This window comes from Camelus ferus, chromosome 3 (genome assembly GCF_009834535.1).
Source record: "Camelus ferus isolate YT-003-E chromosome 3, BCGSAC_Cfer_1.0, whole genome shotgun sequence".
Taxonomy (NCBI): domain Eukaryota; kingdom Metazoa; phylum Chordata; class Mammalia; order Artiodactyla; family Camelidae; genus Camelus; species Camelus ferus.
The window spans coordinates 108,569,103-108,590,126 of record NC_045698.1 but is presented as its reverse complement, the minus strand read 5'-3'; the positions used below and the strand labels follow the sequence as shown (position 1 = coordinate 108,590,126).

At 45.6% G+C, this 21,024-nt stretch overlaps 1 protein-coding gene across 5 annotated transcripts in view; it reads right to left on the bottom strand.

Moving 5' to 3' along the window:
• GRIA1 (glutamate ionotropic receptor AMPA type subunit 1) overlaps positions 1-21,024 on the bottom strand; it is a 289,206-nt gene that overhangs the window by 80,445 nt on the left and 187,737 nt on the right. For all 5 annotated transcript variants that reach the window (XR_004318833.1, XM_006194867.3, XM_006194866.3 and 2 more), the window contains 4 exons: positions 19,439-19,543; positions 10,405-10,515; positions 9,497-9,703; positions 3,552-3,922 (listed from right to left, as the gene is read on the bottom strand). Coding sequence is in view for 4 of the 5 variants with exons in the window: in XM_006194867.3 (XP_006194929.1) it covers positions 3,552-3,922; positions 9,497-9,703; positions 10,405-10,515; positions 19,439-19,543 (794 nt within the window). In the remaining variant the exon portion in view is untranslated. The remainder of the gene's footprint in view (positions 1-3,551; positions 3,923-9,496; positions 9,704-10,404; positions 10,516-19,438; positions 19,544-21,024) is intronic.

Here is a 21,024-nt window from a genome sequence, read left to right as displayed (position 1 = left end):
TACCTATTCATGGTGCTGGTGTAGAAAACATCGACCTTACGCACTAGGGCCAGTGCTGCTGGTTGACTCCCCAGTGTCCATTCTACCTGAGAGGCTAGAAAACCTAAATTCTTGCCTCCCCGCCTTCCTTGCTGCTAGCAGTGATCAGGGGCCACTGTTCTCACTAATGAGATAGGAGCAGACTTCCGCCACTATGGGGTGGGGAGTATTCTGCTAAGTTTTTGTTTTCCTGATGCAAAGAGACAGAGCTAGCTGCAACACTTCTTCCTCTTCTTGCTGCTCGAACATGGTCACCACATCTGGGAGCCGCCATCCTGTGCCCACGAGAAAAGGCCACGTCCACCTGGGGGAACCACGGAACAGCAGATCCGGATTTCACTGAACCATGAGCCACGGTCTGCCCACTTTCCTTATCGTGTAAGAAAGAGAACTCTCTGATCATGTTACTGTGGTCAGATTATTGTGTTACTTGCAGACAACCATGTTTGGCCACATTTTGTTGACCTCTGTTTAATAGACATTAATATAAACTTTGAAGAGAGTAGAAAAAGATAAAGCTACTTGCATATGCATGCAAATACATGCAATTCAGATGGAACTTAGCCCCCCAAATTCTCAATTAGTGAAGATTTACGATAAATTTTGTTAGGAAATTGCAAGAACAATTAATTGAAGCTCATTTAAAAGACTGTTTGCATAGAAAAAGCCCCTTAAAAGTACCTCCTGCAGTGACCCTAGTGTGTCTAACACAGTGCTGTGCACATCAGACACTCATGAAACACGTTGACTTCATCAGAAAATACGTAAACAACAACAAAAGTAATGTAAACACACTTCTGTTGGTGTTTGCAGTTGTCCGCGCGGTCCTGGCTCTCATCGCTGTTTTAGCATTCCTGTGTTTTAGTCTGGCCCTAGTGAGATGAAGGGTGTGCCTTTTCTCTTTAGCATATATCCCCAAGAAACATCGTGATGCATATTCTGACTCTTAAGGGGGTTCCTGCAGGACCCTGAGCTCTGGACTTGGCTGGGGTAGGCCTGATAAACAAGAGTCCAACTCAAGTGAATAACACTCCTTATTCTGGCAGGTTGACTCCTCCCTATGCCTGTCAGACCTTTAAATCCAAAACAACAAGTCCTTCCTCCCAGTTCCCAGGAGGGAGGGCCCTCAGGAATCTGGACATTGCTGGTCTCAGGGGTGAACTGCTGCTCTGATTTGTCCATGGACTTCCCCAGGAGAGAGAAGTCTAGTGACTTGTAAATCAGTGTGAGCGGTGGCACCCTTTCTTCTAGTGAAGTTTAGCGGAAGTCCAATATCGAAAATTGATAAAATAATTAAAAATAGCATCTATTTTATTCTTTCCTATATGCTGGCTGATACTGCGTTATGAGTTCTTTATATGTCAGTCTCTTTTAAACCTCACAATGATATCTGAGGTTGTTTCCCATTTTACCAGTGAAATACAGATGCATAAAGCAGAGTTGTTTCATAAAAATGGGGAGGAAGGAGGCTGGGTACTTTCCTGTTCGGTCTCATCTTCACCTCAGCATGAGTTCCTGAGATACCCTGGTGCAACCCACAGAAGTCCCAGGAACACAGTTTGAAACTCCTTCTGTAGCCAGAAGTCACAAACTCACATACTCCCAGGGGCCAGCTGAGTCACAGAGGAATGAAGGTGGTCCGCTGGGGGCTGTGCTGAAAAGTGGGGAGTATTGGCATCAGCACAAGGGGGCAGCTGTCCCTCAGTTGTGGACAACCACTGCCAAACTTCGGATCAAATAAGAACATGCCTGGCAGAGAGTCAGCTCGTGGGCCGCTGACTTGAGACTGCAGGGGGAATGGTGGGGAGTGAAAACACACCCTGCGGTCAGACCGCAAGGGTGCCATCGGGAGGCAAGATGTCCACTCATGAAGGACATAATGGAGAAAAATCAAGCCCACAGGCCTTTTAAGATGCATGTGTGTTTTGATGGCCTACCACACTGACTAGTGAAGAATGATCTCTTCCCACTGTTTGTCCGCTGGCCTGACTTATTTTTAGCAAGCCCTTCCCCTGCTTGGTTTTATCTACTCTTCGCCATGTGTTTGCCAGGAGTGGCCAAGCGTCTAGTCTCACACCTCCTCTCCCACGCAACCCCCCGACTGTCTTCTTATTTAAAGAAAAACAAGATTATCATGGTGAACGATGAGACATTCTAAATTATACAGCAGGCAAAAATGAGCCCTGAGGGAAGATTTTGTTCCATTGCCACTTAGGAACATTGGTCCTCGTTGACATCCAAATGCAAAGCAGATGGGTGGTCAGGATGCCTCCAGCACATGTCTGTGAGGCCTTCCTTGGTATTCATGCACTCATGCCCCTGGAAAGTGAGAGTGTGTGCAGATCTATCCATGGCAGCCAAATTCTAAGCCTTGCCTCCCTGCGTGCTTTACAAGCTTGGTAAGCTACAAGGGTCCGCCTACTGATGAAACAGTGCATAGACATTAAGCAACTAAAGGGAAACACAGTCAGCACTTATTTATCAGGTCAGTTGGAGGGGATTTGTGCTATGAAAATTCCAGAATATAGCTGAAAGAACATTACACGCAGAGACAGAAAGGGGGTCCTCAAATGTGGGACTTGGTATAGGTCAGTGGCTTTCAAATTTCTCTTTTCCCCCCTCCTTTCTACTTTTCCTTCCCCTTTCCTTTCCTTCTTACCTTCAGAATCCATTTCTCAAAAGAAATTGTATTCACAAGTCCAATATGTAAAACAGGAAAAAATGGAGCTACCCATGTCCCATGTCGGGGCTGAAACCTCACTGACTTTGTCACCCCAGGACTCACAATATGACATTGGAGGCACTTCCAAGAAACTTCATTTTTGAACCACAGGAAACAAATTTATACCACCATGGGAACTCGACTATTTCCAAGCTCTTAACTCAGAACCAAGAAAAGAAGAACTCTTTATCCATTAAAGATGGAGAAACTGAGATCTACAAGGGTCAGGTGACTTGCCCAGAGCCACCCAGAGTGCTAGAGCCAGAGCGAGAACACACTCATAATTCAGTGCTCCTTCGACCACTCAGAGGTGGTACAGGATGGTGGTCTGAATTTCAACCCACCTGGCTACAAGCTACGGAGCCCTGGAAAGATATTCTACATTTCTATGGCTCCTCATTTGTAAAAGGAGATGTAATGTGAGTCCCACTTTGTGCTTCTGCAAAGATTTGATGAGATAAGGCACACAGAGGACCCAAAACTTGCTTAGCATATGGTAGGTGCTCAATAAATGCTAATGGTACCTGTAAGATCCCGCCTCCTTTCTCTGCACCTTTCAGCTACAGGATGTTAGAGTCGTGACTATGCCTGTTCATCTTGACAGAGCACATCACCCAGACACAGGATATGTCCAGATAATCCACAGCATGCAATGGACATTTAACAGTAAAGTGTAGTTGAAAAACTGCATCCAATAAAAATCTGGAGATAATCCCCATCCTTTCCACTATTTGTTTTTTCCAAGAGAAAATACAGCATTGAGCAAAGGAATTGAGTAGAGCTGACTGACCTGGGAGAAATGTCGCATCCTTGCTGCATGAAGGCTCCCAGGGAGAACCACAGGCTGTTGAATATCCCAAACTCATTGGACTGGTCACTGGTTGTCTGGTCCCGCCCTTCCTCAAACTCTTCACTGTGCCATTCATAGGGGCTGAAGCGGCTGACCAGGAAAAGGACGACACTTACTCCAATGTAGGCAAAGACAATGCACATCCAAATCTCATAAGCCAGGGGATCCAGGAAGGAGAAGACCCCCGGCTTGGACTTCTGTGGCTTTTTGATCATAATGGAGATCCCCAGACTCATAAATGGCTTGGAGAAGTCTATCACCTCTTCCCGGACCAAGGTGATAGTTAAAGGAGCCACAGCCACATCTGCTCTCTGCAAAAAAAAAAAAAAAAAAAAGGAAGAGAAGAAAAAATGCTCTTGAGCTCAGCAGCTCTCTTCTCTTGTTTTTCTCTTCGCTATGCATATTCTTTTGTATCTTAAAGGATGTGAGAGTTGTAAAGCTCCTTAGAAGTCCAACCTGTCCAACTCGCTATAAAATGTTTATGATAAATGGATGACCAGCTCAGTATCTTATGGGAGGGATTATCCCATTGTTTGACAGTTTTAATCATTAGAGGTGTCTTCCTCACCTTACTGGAAGAGCTGTTGTAACATCTGTTCTTTTTTTTGCCTGCCTAGCAGCAGCCATACCTCCTTCCTCTGGAAGAAGAACTACCTCTGCCCCACTCTCAGTCCTCCTGGTTCAAATGAGGCCCATCACCCTGGTTACAGGGTGAAGCACATCACCCAGGTCTGGCCATTGATGGACTCCACTCCCCTGGCCAGAACAATTCCTTCAAGGATGGCATAGGACCTGAGACTCTTTAATGAGCAGTGGCCCTGAGAGTCAGAGTGAGAGGTGCAGAAGCTATCCATGATGAAATAATTCGGGCCACCCTAAATTCAGGGCTTACCCTCAACTGCCTAGAGACATGTGTCAACAGGCTCTTGTTTGTCCCCAGGAGCATGAACCAACCCTTCTGTTTGCCTAAGTCAGTTTGAGTTGAGTTTATTTTGTCTACAACCAAGACAGCCTTGGCTAACAAGGTAGTGAAGGCAAGTTTAACTCAATAAACATTTATTGGGTACTTGTTATGTGCAAGCCCTAGGCTGGATGGTACACTGTGGTCTCTACAGTCAGGGAATTACAAACTAGTGGGAGAGATTGGTATACACACACACACACACACACACACACACACAACTTTTCCAATCTACAGGGTATGCTTGATACATGCTATTTAGAGATACAAAATGCTGCAGGAGATCAGGAAGGAATTAATACTGGCTGGGGAGATCAGGGACCATGTCATCCAAAAGGTGACATGTAAGTTTGGCATTGAAGCGGGGGTAGGATTTTGACAGGTTGCTCCAGCACAGAACACACTCCCAGAGGAGGGACTCACATGACTCAAGGCCTGGCAGAGAGAAAGTGAAGCCGTGTCACAGATATATATATATATATATATATATTTTTTTTTTTTGCAGGGAGACCACTAAGAAGTGCACAAATAATTTCGTTTTTAAAAGTCATGTAGAAAAACATATAGTAGTTGCAAGGAATGTTCATCTTTGGGCATCCATCATGTGGAATCACCAGCCTCGCTCTTCTGTCTTTCCTACCTCTACCTCACAGCAGAAGCATGGCATCTAAGCTATAAAAATCCACTGTTCTGCTGGCCTGAGATCAATAGGTCCTGGAAATTGAACATGATTCCGTGAACAGATGTCATAATGTTCATTTCTGAAATGAGAGACAGGTCTGTGCAAGTCCGTCCGAGATAGATGGCTTTGTCTTACGGTGCTGCATCACAGCCCAGATGTGAAGCTGGGACAGATGCTGTGCAGACCCGGGCCCTGCCCAACTGCTGGCTGGTGTTGCTTTGGAGAGATTTCCTCTGGTTACTCCCGATGGCTGGGATTTTTTGAGAAGGTGTTTTAAGTGGAATAGAAAGCTTGGCTTCAGAATGACTTAAGTTTCTCACTTACAGAAAGAAACTTTCCATAAAGCACTGTGGGATCAAGTGTGTATTTCATAGTAATTCTATTTTTTTTTCCTAACACCCACTGCATAAATCTTGATACTTTTTACAAACACTTACAAGCCATTGCCAAGGAGGAGATATCTACCCTTTTCTCTGTAACCTAACATAGGTAGAAGAGGAATGGGAGGAGAAAAGTAATGGAAATGACTTAGAGGCAGTGACCACAAGTTACCCAGAAATTGGGTGGATGCTGCCCAGCTTTGAAAGTCATAAAGGGAATTGAATGGACTTGTTTTATGCCTCCTGATGTGAGTTAATAAAAGGGACTGTGGACTGGAAAAAAAAAATCACAAAACCACATCATCACAGTGCTTGGTTCATTTTAGCAGTTCCAAGATTTATCCCATGGAACATTATTTTTAGAAGGATGTTCATAAGTATGACATGAAAATAAACATGATTTTAAGCAGGCTACTTTGAGGCAGGACTTCTCAGAATCTTGTAAAGAAAATTATGTGCTGAGAATTTCCAAGAGGGGTAGGTATGCATAGTGTTTCCAAAATTATTTGGCCATGGATCCCTGACCATAGGCGTAGGATGCCCACCAGTGGGAGATGCTAAGTTCAGTGGACCTCACTTTGCAGGTAAGAAACTCAGGTCCAGAGAGAGAAGGTGGTTTGTACAAAGCAGGAGTGTGGTAGCTTGTTCGATGTTGACTGAGGGGTCCCAGGAGTAGATTTTCAGCGCCTGAGGAAGTTCCCGGATTGCTGCAGGATCAGTCTTGGGCAACTCTAATCAGGGAAAGTAGACCTGGATGCTTTGCTGTCCGTGTGGCCTCAAGTGAGATAGCTATCCTCTTGGATATCAATTTCTTTTTTTTTTTTAAGGCATAATAATTTTTGCTCATCTATTTGACAGGAGTGTTTTGTGAGAGTCAAAAGAATTCAAATACGTGAGAGGACCGTGAACTGTGGGCATTTCACAGGTGCTCAAAGTTATTTTCTTAAACTGACATCTTATGACAGTGGCTCCCAAACTTGAGCACGTAGTATATCAGAAGCACCTTGGGGGCTTTCTAAACCACAGACAGTAGAGTTTCCAGATCAGTGGGTCTGGGGAGGCCTGGGGATTCACATTTCTAATCAGTTCCCAGGTGATGCTGATGCTGCAAGTCCAGGCATCCCACTTGGAGAACCACTGCCCTAGGAGATCCTGAAAGAAAAATATGTCTAGAAACAATTTTGGGAAAGCAGTGATCAGTTTTGATACAGGGGGTAAAAGCAAAGAGGGAAGAAAACTATCAAGGATGGAAATGCACTCTGAGCCAGGCACTGTGTGGGGAAATAATCCTCACCCCAGCCGTGGGATGAAGGATTCATGTTCCCTGTTTTTGCAAGGGTGACCCTGGGAGGAATTCAATGGCTTATAGGAGCCATGCAGCCAGTAACCTGGCAGTGTTGAAATTCAAATCCAGCTGTCTGCCTCCAAAGTTCACTCTCTTTCTGATTCACTGAGACAAAGGGCAGGCCAGAAAGTCAGTGTAATTCGGATACAAAGCCATACCCATTCAAGGAACAGAAACTTCATCTGCAGGGTCCGGCATCTGAGAAAACAGACACTGTTGTTCTCGCCGCTAGTTAATACGAGCCTTACAGTCCAGTGCTCGGATGTGGTGTCCCAGCCTGCAGTGTGAGAGCCAGGGCCGCATGTTCCAACTCTGCTGCATGTCCTTTGCCAACCTGCCTAGTCTTCCTGGGCCTCAGTGTCCTCATCTATAATATGTGGAAAATGATCATATCCACCTTCTGGGGTTGTTATGAAAATAAGAGCAAGGGGGAGGGAAAAGCAGATGAGAGAGACCCTGATTGACTTCGCTGATTTAAAAGGCACAGAAAGGAGAAATCTGGAGGCTTCCAAGTGAAATTTTTTCTGAACTTGCTGGTCATTTGTGGCTGAGAGAAGCTTCCCCAGATTCCTCTGTTCTTCCTCAGGGGAGCAGAGAAGGAAAGCCAAACCGAAAATCAAGAGAAGGCATCCATTTGGGCCCATCATGGAGTCTTCAGAATACAGTTTTTACTGGGCAGAGGGATAGGTCTGGGGGAGGGGAGGGGCTGGAGGAGGGCTGGCAGCTGAGGCATTCAGAGGCAATTCTGGTTTGTCACTGATGCGTCAGGGACCCATGACTGATAGCTGGCTGCTGGGGGGCTTGCCCCCGGGATAATCATACCATTGTTCTGCCCATATCACAGGCCTTTTACTAAGGGAAATGTATTACATGGGGGTGAAGGTGAAGATGAATGCTGGTGGAGGTGAAAAGTTCAGAGCAGTTGCCATGGGTATGACCTTAAGAGCTTGGTGGAGGTTCCCATGGAAACCAGCCTCCAGATGCAACGTTAACCATCCAGATCTCTATCTTGCATCAGTGAAACTTTCCAACACCAGAGGCAGTCGAAGGAGGATAAAGCATAGAAGAACGTCCCCCTTCTCAGGGGGGGATGATCTTCCCAGGTCACCTCAAAAGCCACCTTCCTAGAAAGGACTTTATTTATTCCATCTCTTTCTTCTTTGAATTCCCTTGTGTGGCTCTCATGACCATCATGACATTATTGCCTTGGTCTGAGAATGAGATTTTAAAAGCCCCTAAATAGTTGCTTCATCCTGACCAGAACTCAGTATCAACTTGGTATATGCTTCAGCTCGGAGACCCAGCCTGGACTCTTCAGTTTCTGTGAGTGAAGCTATGGTGGTCCCTTTCCTGCACGGGACAGCAGCATTCTTCTTCCATTGCCTTTTGTTGCTCCCCTACTCAAGTACCTTCATGCTCTTCCAGTGCAATCAATCCACACTCTTTCCCTTGTCATTTTTTAACTCAAACGTATCCCTGACTACCCAACCCAAGCCCTCTACAAATATTATCAGTGTTTTCTCAGTCTCCTTTCGCACCTTACTTCCATCACCATTCCACAGTTAATACTTGAAAAATTCTTGGGCTGGCTTTCTCTCTATTTGAATATGGCCACTTTTCAAATTCCACATCCTTCTTGAGGGCTAGACAAACTCATGTTAGCCTTTTTCCTGAACCTTGATTCTCTGCTATCTTTACCATTCTCTTTCATTGTCTTTCCTACCCCGTTAAATATTAAGATCCTTGGAGATAAGGATCAAACTTTTACTTCTCAGTGGTTCCTTCAATACTTAAAACAGTTCAGGGCATTCAGTGTGTTCTCCAAAATGCTTCAGTTTATTGAAGATTTTATAGCAATTGTGCATGGTCTTATTTCAAGTGTGGTAAATGGAGTAGACCTCTCCCTAACACACAGACAGCCATTACACAAGGCAGGGTAAGCCATCAAAGAACAGGGAAAGCAAGAACAATTCATAAGGGGAGTCCATACTATTGTGGGGAGAAAGAAATGACACCCTGGGAAGCGCAGTGTTTGGTACAGGTTCGGAGGGAGAGGCAGGATTTTAGAGGTGCAGAATGGAAGGGGGACCTCTACAGAACAGGGTGGCTTGGGGTGGTCTGACTGAAATGGGAAGTGCAGGAGAGGGCAAGTGACTAGACAGCTTGGCTGTATCCGGGATGCATCGAACACCAGGGAGGAAATTTATATTGAGAGAGCCATAAGCGACTGAGCAGGGAAGTGACAACTCAGCAGCCTGCCTTGGGGAAAACTGGTCTTCAAGCTTAACTGTCACCTTTGTTGGATGATGATCAGCCGAAGTCGCAGACTGAGCTGAGTTTGTCTGAAGGAACTTGAACAAAAATATGTCTTAAGGCTTTGGATTTTTGACTCATCTTTTCAGAAGCAACAGTACCGCAGGATGGGGTCCAGTAGGCATCTAGGGGCAGGGACAGCCAGCTACCACATGATTTCCCATCAAACCCTCTGCCACTGACTCCAGTTCCCCACCAACTTACTCCATAGACCAGCTCTCCCACCATGCCATTCCAAGCCTTTGTGTCCGGATCGCGGGCTCCATATTTTCCATCACTGACGATCTCCAGACGGTAGGAGTAGCCCACGTGCTTGGCAATCTCTGCCGCCAGCTCCACACAGTAGCCCTCGTAGCGGTCATTGCCTTCAAACTGGTTGGCATTCTTCTTGAGCATCACGTAAGGATCTTCCTGGTGGAGAAATGGGAGACGCAGAATGTGGGTTTGGGTTCAACTCACAGGGAGGGAAGCCTTTGGCATGGCAAAGGAGGAGGTCTCCAGCATCGGTTAACTGGGAGACATTTCTCTGGCTCCTAAGTCGACTTTCTGCCTTTCTGCAGTCCTCATTACAAAACGTCTTGGGTTAAGGAAGCAAACTCTTAAAATAAGAATGTTTCATTGAGATGTGCTCAGCTTTTCAAATTATGTTCCAGGAGCTCTTGTAATTTTTGGAGGTACCTCTGGCTGTGCTGTGTTAGGGAAACAGACCTTAAACTGGCTCCAGGTTTCCCATGATCAGTCACTTAAAATCATTGCAGCTTTACGTATATCGACTTTAGGTGCTGGACTTTAGCAGACTTTCTTCGAAAATGGCTTATACTGAGGATGGATAGAGTTAGAACCACCACAATTTAGTTTCACCTTTTTGTTTTATGTATGGGGAAACAATGGCTCAAAGGGGGGTATGCAACTTGTCTCAGGGCACAGAGTGAAATCATGGCAGTACCAGAGAGCAAAAGTTCCTCTGACTTCCAGGGCACTCCTTTTTCTACTCCCTCTTTCTACCTACCACACAGTTTTGGCAAGAATAACCAGCTCTCACTCCCGGGGAAAACCTTTGTATTGGTCTAACTCACATCCCAGATAACCTCCACAAAGGACTGAGTACTCACTAGGATTGTAGTGACGATGTACGTTCTATTCTGGACACTTGAATTATCACCCCCGGCTTGAGAATCCGTGGCTGCAGGGACAAACTTATCGTCCTCATTCCAGTATCCAATCTGTGAATGAGAGGAAGACGGGGTTGGAAGGTGAGCCAGGCTCCTCAGGAATTGCCCACTCTGGGCCTCCCAGCCAACACCAGACAGGGAGTTGAGGAGCTGAGCATCACACCAGCAATACTGGACACGCTGGGCTCTGAAGGTTTGGTGCATGATGACAGCAAGAGGCAAGATGCCCTCCTGGTCCTCCCAGCGCCACCCCCATGAAAATCCTCGTGAGGAGGCACTAAGCCTGAAAACTGCCCCTTCTGAGGGGTGAGGGTTTAACTGTTCAGGCACCTAAACTGTTTTGGATGATGCAAGTCAAGCCCGGCCAGGAAGATTTAACTTCTTAAAGTTGTTCCCAAGGCCAAACTCGTCTTTCCCTGATGCCTGTTAACCTCTCTTTTCCTGAGCTCATTCTGAACTGTTGTTGGAGCTTTATGATTTAAACCTTACATTCCTTTTGCTTTCTTTTTAGGTTAACTGTATTTTTCCAGCTAGATTTAACTTCCTAGGTGATGGTTATTTTATTCTTTATTTATTTCTCTTATTTCCTATTTTTAATCTATTATAATACTGAGCATATGGCCGTGCCTGAAAATACTGGCTGACTATGTTATTTTTTTTTAAAAGTGAGTAGGTTATTTATCCTGACTCATTTTTCCAAGGTCTTTCAGCGCATATTTATCGGATCCCTATTGTGTGTAAAGCTCTGAGCTAAAACATTCGTGGTGTCGTGTGGCAGGGCTGAGAGTGATATAAAGAAGTCTTAAGAGACAGTCCTTGCTCTGAGGGTCCCTCCAGTCTGCTTGGGGAGACATGACACACACACGCATGTCATCCCCTACGTGATGAGGGGACCTAAGGAGCTCAGAGAAGCGGAAGTCAAGTATGGGAACCTATGCCAGGCAAAACAGCAGGAGGAGAGGACTGAGGTCATGAGGGATGGACAGGGTGGGCCCAAGCCTTTCAGGTCAGAGAGAACATGGGCCAAGATGTGAAGGCAGGAATCTGCCCAGATGTGTGAGTTCACGGGGTCCAGGGTAGAGGACAGGCTTAGCCCAAAGGGCCATGGGCACTTGGGTTTCTAGCTAGCAGAGGGATTCAAAGTCCAGGCTAGGTGGTCTAGACTGTATCCTGAAGGCAACAGGAGTCATGGAAGGTTTACCAAGAGCAGAATGGCATAGCGCGCGCGTGCACACACACACACACACACCCCTACCTCTATCTCTGTCTCTGTCTGTTCTGTCTATCTGAGACAGTTGTGTTCTGATCCGTGGTCCCTCCGCTGGCTGTTGTAAAGGGCAAACAGGAAGGAGAATGGAAGTACACGTGCAGAGGGGTGAGCCGGTCTCCAGCCGGAACTCATCCCAGGTTCACAAAAACCAAGGCCCAGGCCAGTGGTCCACTCAAATGTCACCTTTGCCTTGATGTCTTTTCCAGTCCCCTTGGGTAGAAATAAACAATTCTGCCTGCGATCTCGCTGCCGTGAACGACAATAATAACTCCAGCACCGACCGTGCTCCTGGGCTGTCAGAGGCTGTGTTTGATTGCTTTTGTGCCCCTTTGTCTGGCTTAGGAGAGTTTGCTAACTTGGAAGGTGATGGTGGTGACGCAGCAGAGAAGAGCCTGAACTTGGCCTGGAACCCTGGCCATCTGTCTCCAGAGGCAGCTTTTCACAATGATGCTGTTCTTGTTGAGAGGGGCCCGGCCCTGGGCTGGGACTCATTTTAGTTAACAGCTATTGAGTGCTTATTGTGTTTTAGGCAATCTTCTAAGTGCTTTTTATGTTTTAACTTCTTTCATCCTGACAAAAACCTGGAAAGTGGGTAATTAATTATCACTCCCATTTTAAATGTGAAGAAACTGGGTTGTGGGGAAGTGAAGTGGCTCTGCTAAGGCCACAGGAAAGCCGTGGAGCCAGGATCGGTGGCAGGCAGGCCGATTGTCGGGCCTGCTCCGCAAGGCTGCCAGCAAACCCTGATCGCCTCGTGTTGGTTGTCACTGGCCCCATGGTCTAGCTGTTGGCACACCTGTCCCCATCTCTGCACAGTGTCCTCAGGGACAAAGCTGGAGGTCTATTCATTCTGGGACCCCTTTCTTAGGGGAGCAGACTGTTCCACAGAGAAGCAGCCCAGGGAACGTTTGTTGAGAAAATGAATGTCTCCAACGTGGAGACATAGGACCCCACTGATGCTGAGACAGTTCAGAGGCCTGGGGGTGGGGTGGCAGCTGTGTCTCAGGACACAGGGTCAAAGTTTGCCCTCATGCCGGCATGTGCACCAAGTTGCCTGTGTGGGGCACTTTTAGTCAGCCTGGAAAGAGACACTTCTGTCTAATGACACAAGAACTAGAAACTTAGATTTCCAGGATATCAGAGCCAGAAGAAGTCTGAAGAACCGTTTCTGCCAACCTCTTCCTTTTACAGAGAGGGAAACAGAGGCTCAGAGACTAGAGGTCTTGCTGAAGATGGGAATGCAGTCTCTCGCCCCTCATTTTGCTAGGCCAGGGCTGCATGGGGCCCTCAGGCAACTGAGGAGCCCCTTCACCACTTTCTTGAGAGGTGGGCAAGGGCTCAGGGAAGCGGGTGGGGAAGCTCTGGTTTCCTCATCCCCGTTTCAACAGTTAGCCCTGCTTTTCATCTGTTTCACTCATTGGGATTCCCACTGAGAGTTTGTTTTCACAAGGAGCCCTCTGGGTGAAAAATTAATGTTCAAGACCATTGTCGTGGTATACCATGATGCATGTTAAAAAAATGATTTCCAAACTATTTTCACAACACTTAACTCTTTGCTCCTCATACTATGCAGACAGCACAGACAGACTTGGGATTATTTCCCCTGTTTTACAGATGAGAAAACTGAGGCTTGGGGAGACCAAATGATCTAACTTGTATAGAATATATAGCAGACTAATGGCAGGGCATAGGAGCCAGGTCATAGACCTCAAAGGTAAAATTATTTAATATAATTAATACAAACTTGGGAGATGATCTGGCAAATGTAATTGTCATTTATTCTCCTATAGATGATGCTAAGGTGTTCTCATTCCCTCCCCTTCCCCTTCCTCCTCACTTTTCTTCCTTCCATCCCTCCCCTCCTTTCTTTCTTCTCTCCTCTTCATGGTTAGTCACAGGTTTAGTTGTTCCTACTCAAAACTATTCAACCATCAGTATCAAGGAAACTGCCTCCTTTGACATGCAACCAAGTCCTTGAACATCTACTGTGTTGTAATAGTTATTATTTTTTAAAGTGAGAGCTTGAGGGTCGAGAGATTGGTCTCCGGCATCAGACAGACCTGGTTTAAAAGGTATATTTTCCTAATTACAAAGTGTGTGGACTGGCACCAGTTACTTGACCTCAGTGGGCCTGAGTTCCTATGCTATGACATGGCTACAACAAGAGTACCTGTCTCGCAGGGTTGCTGGGATAGCCAAGTGAGTTAACGCACGAATAACAGTAAGCACAGAGTGTGGTTCATGGTGAGTTGTCATTAAACTAAAAAATGATCCTCAGTAGGGTAGTGCCTCGTTGGAGGCTAACAGGCTTCTATACTGCACTACATCTCAGTTTCAACTTGCTGTTGAACATTGCCAGTCTCTAAAAGAAGTATGCCTTATGGAGCTTTTCTCAAACTCATTTGACAGTGTAACCCTCTTTACGTGCAGAATGTCCTAGGATAAGTGATGCAAAACCCACAAAACGCCGCTCTAAAATCTCAGGTTGCTTTGAGAAAAAAGAGGGGAAAATCAAGGTAAGTTTGTGTAGACCAGATTTACATGGCTTAGAAAGAGACCTGAATTTTTAAGGATAGTGATCCTTCAGAGCTAGTATCATAGCTCTAATATTAAGTTGGTATTTATAAAAATTATTATATAACTTGGCTTATAGATAGTGCCTTTGCTATCAAAAGCTAGAGAAATAGTTAAATGTTATAAACAAGCTCATTTTATTCCTAGCCCTTTTGTAGAGAAATAAGAGCACCAGTCAGAAGAGCAGGGTGATGCCAGCTTGCACCTCATGTCAGCTAGCAGGCTGAGAAATCTGGTTCCACATTCTGACGAAAAAAAGCTGGCAAAGATTTTTGAAGAGACATCGCACTTCGGAGATGAGAGCAAATTTCCCTTTCTTAGAGAAATGGGTTGGATTGTTATACAGCACTTTGATTCTCTACTGAGGATATACAGAAACTTTGATTCTATCTGAAATTAAATCAGAGCTAGTAGTTTGGTCAAAATTGGAGCCCACCGCTCAGGAGAGGATTTAAAAATTCTGACAGTGAGGTCTTCTCCTGGGGCCAGCTATAATTTTTGATCTCCTATTTCCCACCTACCTCTGAAGAGTCTTTGAATGTAGGAAATGAACCTAGATGATAGAGGAGATTTTTTTTTTTAAGTGAATGAAGTCTAAAAAGGAGCTGATCACAGAACAGTAAATTCAATTGATCTACCTTGCAGAGTCATCAAATCAAATTTATACACTTGTATCTCTAGGCTTCCTCTGAAGCCACAACCCCTGGCCTCTAAAAGTGAGATCATTATAATAATTTTTTTAAAAGTTGCCTGTTGTGGCAAAGACCACCAAAGACCAGATGACTACCAAGGATTCTTGTTAACCTTCCACAGCATGCAGGTATGGTGGGGAGCAGTTATCTAGACAGCAGTTGCATTTCCCAGCCTGCCATGTGTCTAGGGGGGCCAGGTGATTGGGTTGGCCAGCGGAACACAGCAGAAGTGGTGCACATATCTCCTCGCCTGACTCCACCACGGAAGACCCAAACAGACAGTGGAAATTCCATAAGCCTGAGTCTTAACCAGAGTCCCCAGCCCCAAAAGTGGCTACTGGATGAGCAAGAATTAAGCCTCTGTTGCATTAAACAGCTGAGATTTTAGAATTGATCTGTTACTATGCCTAGTTAAGGAAACTTAGGGTTATCTTATCTAACACACTTAAAGAATTGGAACTTAGAATAATAAGTATATGTGTGACTTTTTCTGAGTTCTGCTTGAGGTGTTATTTCATTAAATTTGCCAGCGTTTTTTTTTTTCATACTTGTTGGTAGATCTATGGAAACATGGGTCAGAGTAGTATGCTCCCTGGTTGCCCAGCAAAATTCAATACACTGCCCATTCATTTAATGAACAGCCACTAGTTTGTATCTGCTTACCATGTGTCAATATATTGGAGGCACTGAAGATATAATAACACAACTATGGTCCCTGCTTGTAGAGAGCGGACATTTTAGTGGCAAGAAGGTGGAGAAGAGGGGAAGAAAGACAATAAGTAATAAGTAAATGTTATTTATCCAGACCAGGGGTCATCAAAGTTTATCTTTGAAGAGACGGAGAGTAAATATTTTAGGCTTTGTGGATCAGACAGCCTCTTTTGCAGCTACGCATCTCTGCTGTTACAGTGCAGAAGCCATAGACAATACCTAAACAAATGAGTTTGGCTGTGATTAAAAAAACCACTTTATTTATGGACACTGAAATTTTAATTTCATGTACTTTTCACATGACATGAAGTAGTCATCTTCTGATGTAGTTCAACCATTTAAAAATGTAAAAATCATTAGCTCACGGGCTGGACAAAAACAGGCGTTTGGCTAAATTGGGCCTACAGGCTGAAGTTCGCCAACACCAGTCTAGATCAATAAACCAACAAGAACATATCAGAAGGGGTAAGGACTGTGATAAAACCAGAATGGCATGATGGGATTGCGCTGGGTGGGTGGGGGCTGCTTTAGATAGCTTGCTCAGGGATCGCCTCTCTGCGGTGGCTTCATTTGGGCCAGAACTTGCATTACAAGGAGAGACACCGCTCATGAAACTACATTGATTGAGAGACCAGGTAAAGGAGCAGAAAGCTGTCAGGGTAGCTGTGGGGTCAGGGGCTAGAGAAAGAGCAGCAGGAGCTGATGTCAGAGGGACGCAGCACCTGGGGTTCTGAAGGCCAAGGTGAGGAGTTACAATGCATTTTACCTACAATAGGAAGCCAGCCAAAAGCTTTAAGCAGAGGAATGATACAACCTGATGAATATTTGAAAATGATGATCCCAGCTCTCATGTTGGAAAAATGGCTTTGTAGAGGGCCAAGAACATGGCCGGCAGGACTAGTGACTGGCAGGCAAGTGTGGAAGGAGGCTTGAGCCGAGGAAGTGGAGAGAAGTGGATGGGTTAAAGCTCCATCTTGGAGATCTAACAGGATTCAGTATGTCCAAAGTTGGGTAGCAAAAACTCAAAGAAAAAGTCTCAAAGGACATGTGGACTGGAGGGCTGTGAATTTGTCGGGACTTCAAATCACTTTTGACATCAGTAGGACTTTGTGTCAGTTTAGTCTTATTTCCTGCCCAGTCTTTCTTTTTCCAGTGATACTTGAGTTGGAGCTGGGGATGAGAAACTTGGGGCAGGGCAGGGGGACTCACATCAAGTTGCAATGAGACTTGTCCATTTCAAGTCCAAAAATATCTATAGAACCAATGGTGATGGGCAAAGATGGTTAAAACAACAATGCTGGTCCCTTGCTGAAAGACCTTGGAGAATTTTCCCTACACTTCTCTCTTGGCAGCCACTTGTCAGAATTTGTGCTCCTACTTGAATTTGACAAGGTGTTTTATTTGGATAAAGATCTGTAAATCAGCACCCCACGGTGAAGTGGAATCTCTGAATGGGATTTCCTGAGGATTTCGCGTCAGTGGGGCCAGTGCCACTTGGGCATTTGAAGCTCCGAAGTGTGTGATGGATGTATGCTTAGAGCACACAATTTTCAGTAGGATGTCAGATTGGACCCCCATACCCAGAAGGTGTGTTGGCAGATCAGTGGCCAGGATATGAGCCAAAAGATCCGGAGAGAGTCCCCAGGGCCCCCAGTCAAGCAGCAGCAGCATCTCTTTATTACATACATCAGGTGAGGCCATGCAGAGTTCACTGCAACCAGCACCACGAGGTCACCCGTGAAGCTGAGAAATTGTTTTGTTAGGAGGCTGATTGAGTAAAAAGCCTGAAGCCACAGATGTGGAGGAATTGATTTTCTGAAAGTTTCCCTGTAAACAAAGGATGCTTAAGCCCACATTCTAAGAAAGGATTTAGTCATTGGAAGGTAAGTTGCATAACAGCCCCAGGATCTGAAAACTAAAGCACAACCATTTGCCAGTGGATTTTAAGGTTCCTCTGTTATTTCTGTTTGCTGGCTTATCCATTCCATGGGCTTGAACAGCCTGACTCACTCCAACTCCAGGCTGGCATAAAAATCTCTGTGGCCCAAAGAAGGCAGTTAAAGTAGACAAAACAGGGGCTAAATGTCCACTACATTCCAGGGGCTACTTCTGGGAATCCCTTGCTATAGGCAAGCGGGTAGCAGACTTTGTTTCACTTAAGGCTGACAGCAACCCTGAGAGGTAACAGGCATTATCCCCACTTGGGGATGATGTAACTGAGGTCCGTGGAGACTAACTAACTTGTTTAAGGTCATGTGCCCAGTAGAGGGGAAAGCAGAGACTTTGTAACCATTCTGCCACATTCTGGTGTTTCTCACCAAAACACTCAGAGCACCATGAACCACACAGTGTGGGGATGGAGAGCGTCAGCAAAGCTGCTCAGTACAACATGCTGTGATGATGGACATGACCTACATCTGTGCTGTCTAGTGTGGCAGCCACCAGACAGACTGGCTGTTGAGCACTTGACAGGTGGCTAGTGCAACTAAGGGACTGATTCTTAAATTTTAATCATTTACAGTTCAATTTAAATAGCCATCCATGGCCAGAGGTAACTGTGCTTGACAGTACAGGCATAGAGGACATCAAGTTTAAGAGATTAAGACCTAATGTTCGATATGCCAGGCCCAGCCCTCAGAATGGCTGCACGTGTTAGATCACTGAATCTTCTCAGTGAGCCTATGAGATCGGCATTGTCATGGTGACCCTCATTTAAGGCACAAAGAACCAGATGAACTTGTCCGGAATCACAGACTGGAAAGTGATGATGCCAGGATTCCAGAGCTAACGCTCCGATCCATGAGACTCTACTAGCTTTATACTCTGTATGCGATGCTTCTTACCCGCTACACCGGCTACCCCATGGAGCTAGGAGTGTGATGAAGATTGTGGACAGCAAAATAGAGGCTGCCACGAGGCAGAACAAGAGAGCCAAGGAAAGGCTTTTCTGGGGAGTGGCATTTACTCTGAGTGCTGAAGGCTGAGGAGGAATTGGCCAGGCACAAGAAGGAGGTGGGTTACAGGGAGTCCTAGGCAGAGGGAACATGCATGAAGGCTGGGAGGTGAGAACATGGTGTATTCCAGGAAATGAAAGTTGATCAGAATGAAGAGTGGAGGGAGGGAGGAAGGAAGTGAGTGTCCAAGGGTCAAAGTCAGAGAAATTGGCAGAGGTGGGAGCACACAGAGTCTGGTAGAATTCTGAGTGTTTTTTCCCGAGGATTTGAATGTCCTAAAATTTTTAATACACATATGCATTAGATATTACATACCTATACACAAACTATTTTTCACTCCTGCTTCTGTGTGGAGGATGGAATGGATATGGCCAAGGGTGGATTAGAAGACGGTTAACATCATCAGTAACCATCATTCTCAACTTTTTACTTTGGAATCCCTCCGGAACAGCAGTGGTATTTTGTGCACATCTATTACTTTGTATTTTCAAAGTACTTTCCCATCCCTGGGATCTTTGCAAGCGCCCTGAGACAAAGGTAGAGATTTTTTTAAATCTCCATTTTGCACATGAGTGAATCGATTCTCAGAGGAAGGAACTGACTTGCCCAGAGTCCCATCTGATTAGTGGCAGAGCTGAGACTAGAATCCTCATTGCCTCAGTCTCTTCGAAGAGAGCCCGTTCGGGAAGAGGGGCTCCCCAGGCCCTTGGCTCTGGCCTGAGCCTCTGCTCAGCCCCTTCCTCCCCGTGGAATGGAAGCAAAGGGACCTTTACCTTTCGGATGCCGTCATGCTTCATCTCGATTACATGGAGGGTGTAGTTGGTCCGCCGGCCTTTCTCATTAAATTGCACATTTCCTGTCAAGCCTTCAAACCTCACCTGGAAAACAAAGCCAGGTGGTGAACAGTGAACTCTGAAGTTGCTCTTCATGTTTGTTGATTTGTTTTCTGCTGAAGTGAAAACCTGAAACCTGAGAATGTTACACGCGATGAGGTCTTGGAGCAGCATCAATACTAAACACCTCTCTCCTCCCTTGCCTGTAGTGGGTATCACTATTATAGCACAGTCCTATTTCCAACTAAACTGAGATTCATCCTGAAAACTTTTGTGCCCATTGCTTTAGGTGAATAGTAACAGTGGATCAAAGTAAGTCCTAATAGGAAATCTCTGTGCCATCTCCAATCACACACTCCTATCATGACCACCACCATGAGCACCACTGCCCCTCAGACACACATCTTCAGGTGTGGAAACTGAAGGAAGCCCCCTGAGGAAGGGACTGGTGTGCTATCCCTAGTAAGTCAGAAGGCCCAGGAGCAGAAGCTGGCCTTGTGATGCCTTGGGCTATGCCTCAGTATGGTTTCTTAATTCCTTTGAGAGGCCAGTAAATACGATACTTGGCAATCTAAAGGCCTAGAATTGGGAGACCTGGATTTTACCCCCAGCTTTCCTCTCAAAAGCCAAGTGACTTTGGATGATTCACCTCTCTAAGCCTCTAGTTTCCAAAACTCCTGCCCCATCTACCTTAAATGACACAGCAAATGTGAAAGTGCTGTACAAACTTTAAAGCACTTGATGAGACCCTTTATGATAAGACCAGAGCATGTAGGGCATTAAACAGGTCTCAGCTGACTGAAACAAGATTTGTATTGAAACCCCCCAAATACAACACATGGGATTTCTTCTCCACAAATGAGTCAGATTAAACTTCCATGGCTTCCTATCTTCAAGCTCATAGTGAAGGCCAAGTGGTCAACATGGCGGATCCAAGACTTTGAGGACCAAGCCTGCGGCTCTGGAAGTGACCAATAAAATTGGTCCACCCTCAAGTTGGGGATGAGTCTGACTGTGTATCATCGGCTCAGGTACAAGAAATCACATTCTCCAATGCTGTCCCACCATGTGTCCTCAGATCAGTCTGGCCTAAGGCCAGTGAGATGAGTCTCTACCTATAACCAATGTAAACAGGGCCTTGTAACCAAGCGTTATTTCCCCCTCTTCAAATAACTTAAAAGGCTTTATGATGTTCTGATAGTGACCAGCCCCTCTGCCTTAAGAAGGTATAAGAATAGCTGGGGTGTATGCAGTAGAGAGAGAGGGAGGAAGGAAGGAAGGTGGGGAGGAAGGAAAGAAGGGAGGAAGGGAGAGAGGAAGGAAGGAAGGAAAGAAGGAAGGGAGGGACGGAGGGAGGAAGGAAGGATAGATGAGTGTGTCTCTTCTCTCAGGCTGACCCTCCCATCACCTTCTGGTTGGAAGTCTCAGTGGGGAGGCCATGATAGGCCCAGAGCACACAACAAATTCTACAACAAGTCTTCACTCTGTCAGAGGAAATATGGAGAAATTCTCGCTCTGGATAAGTC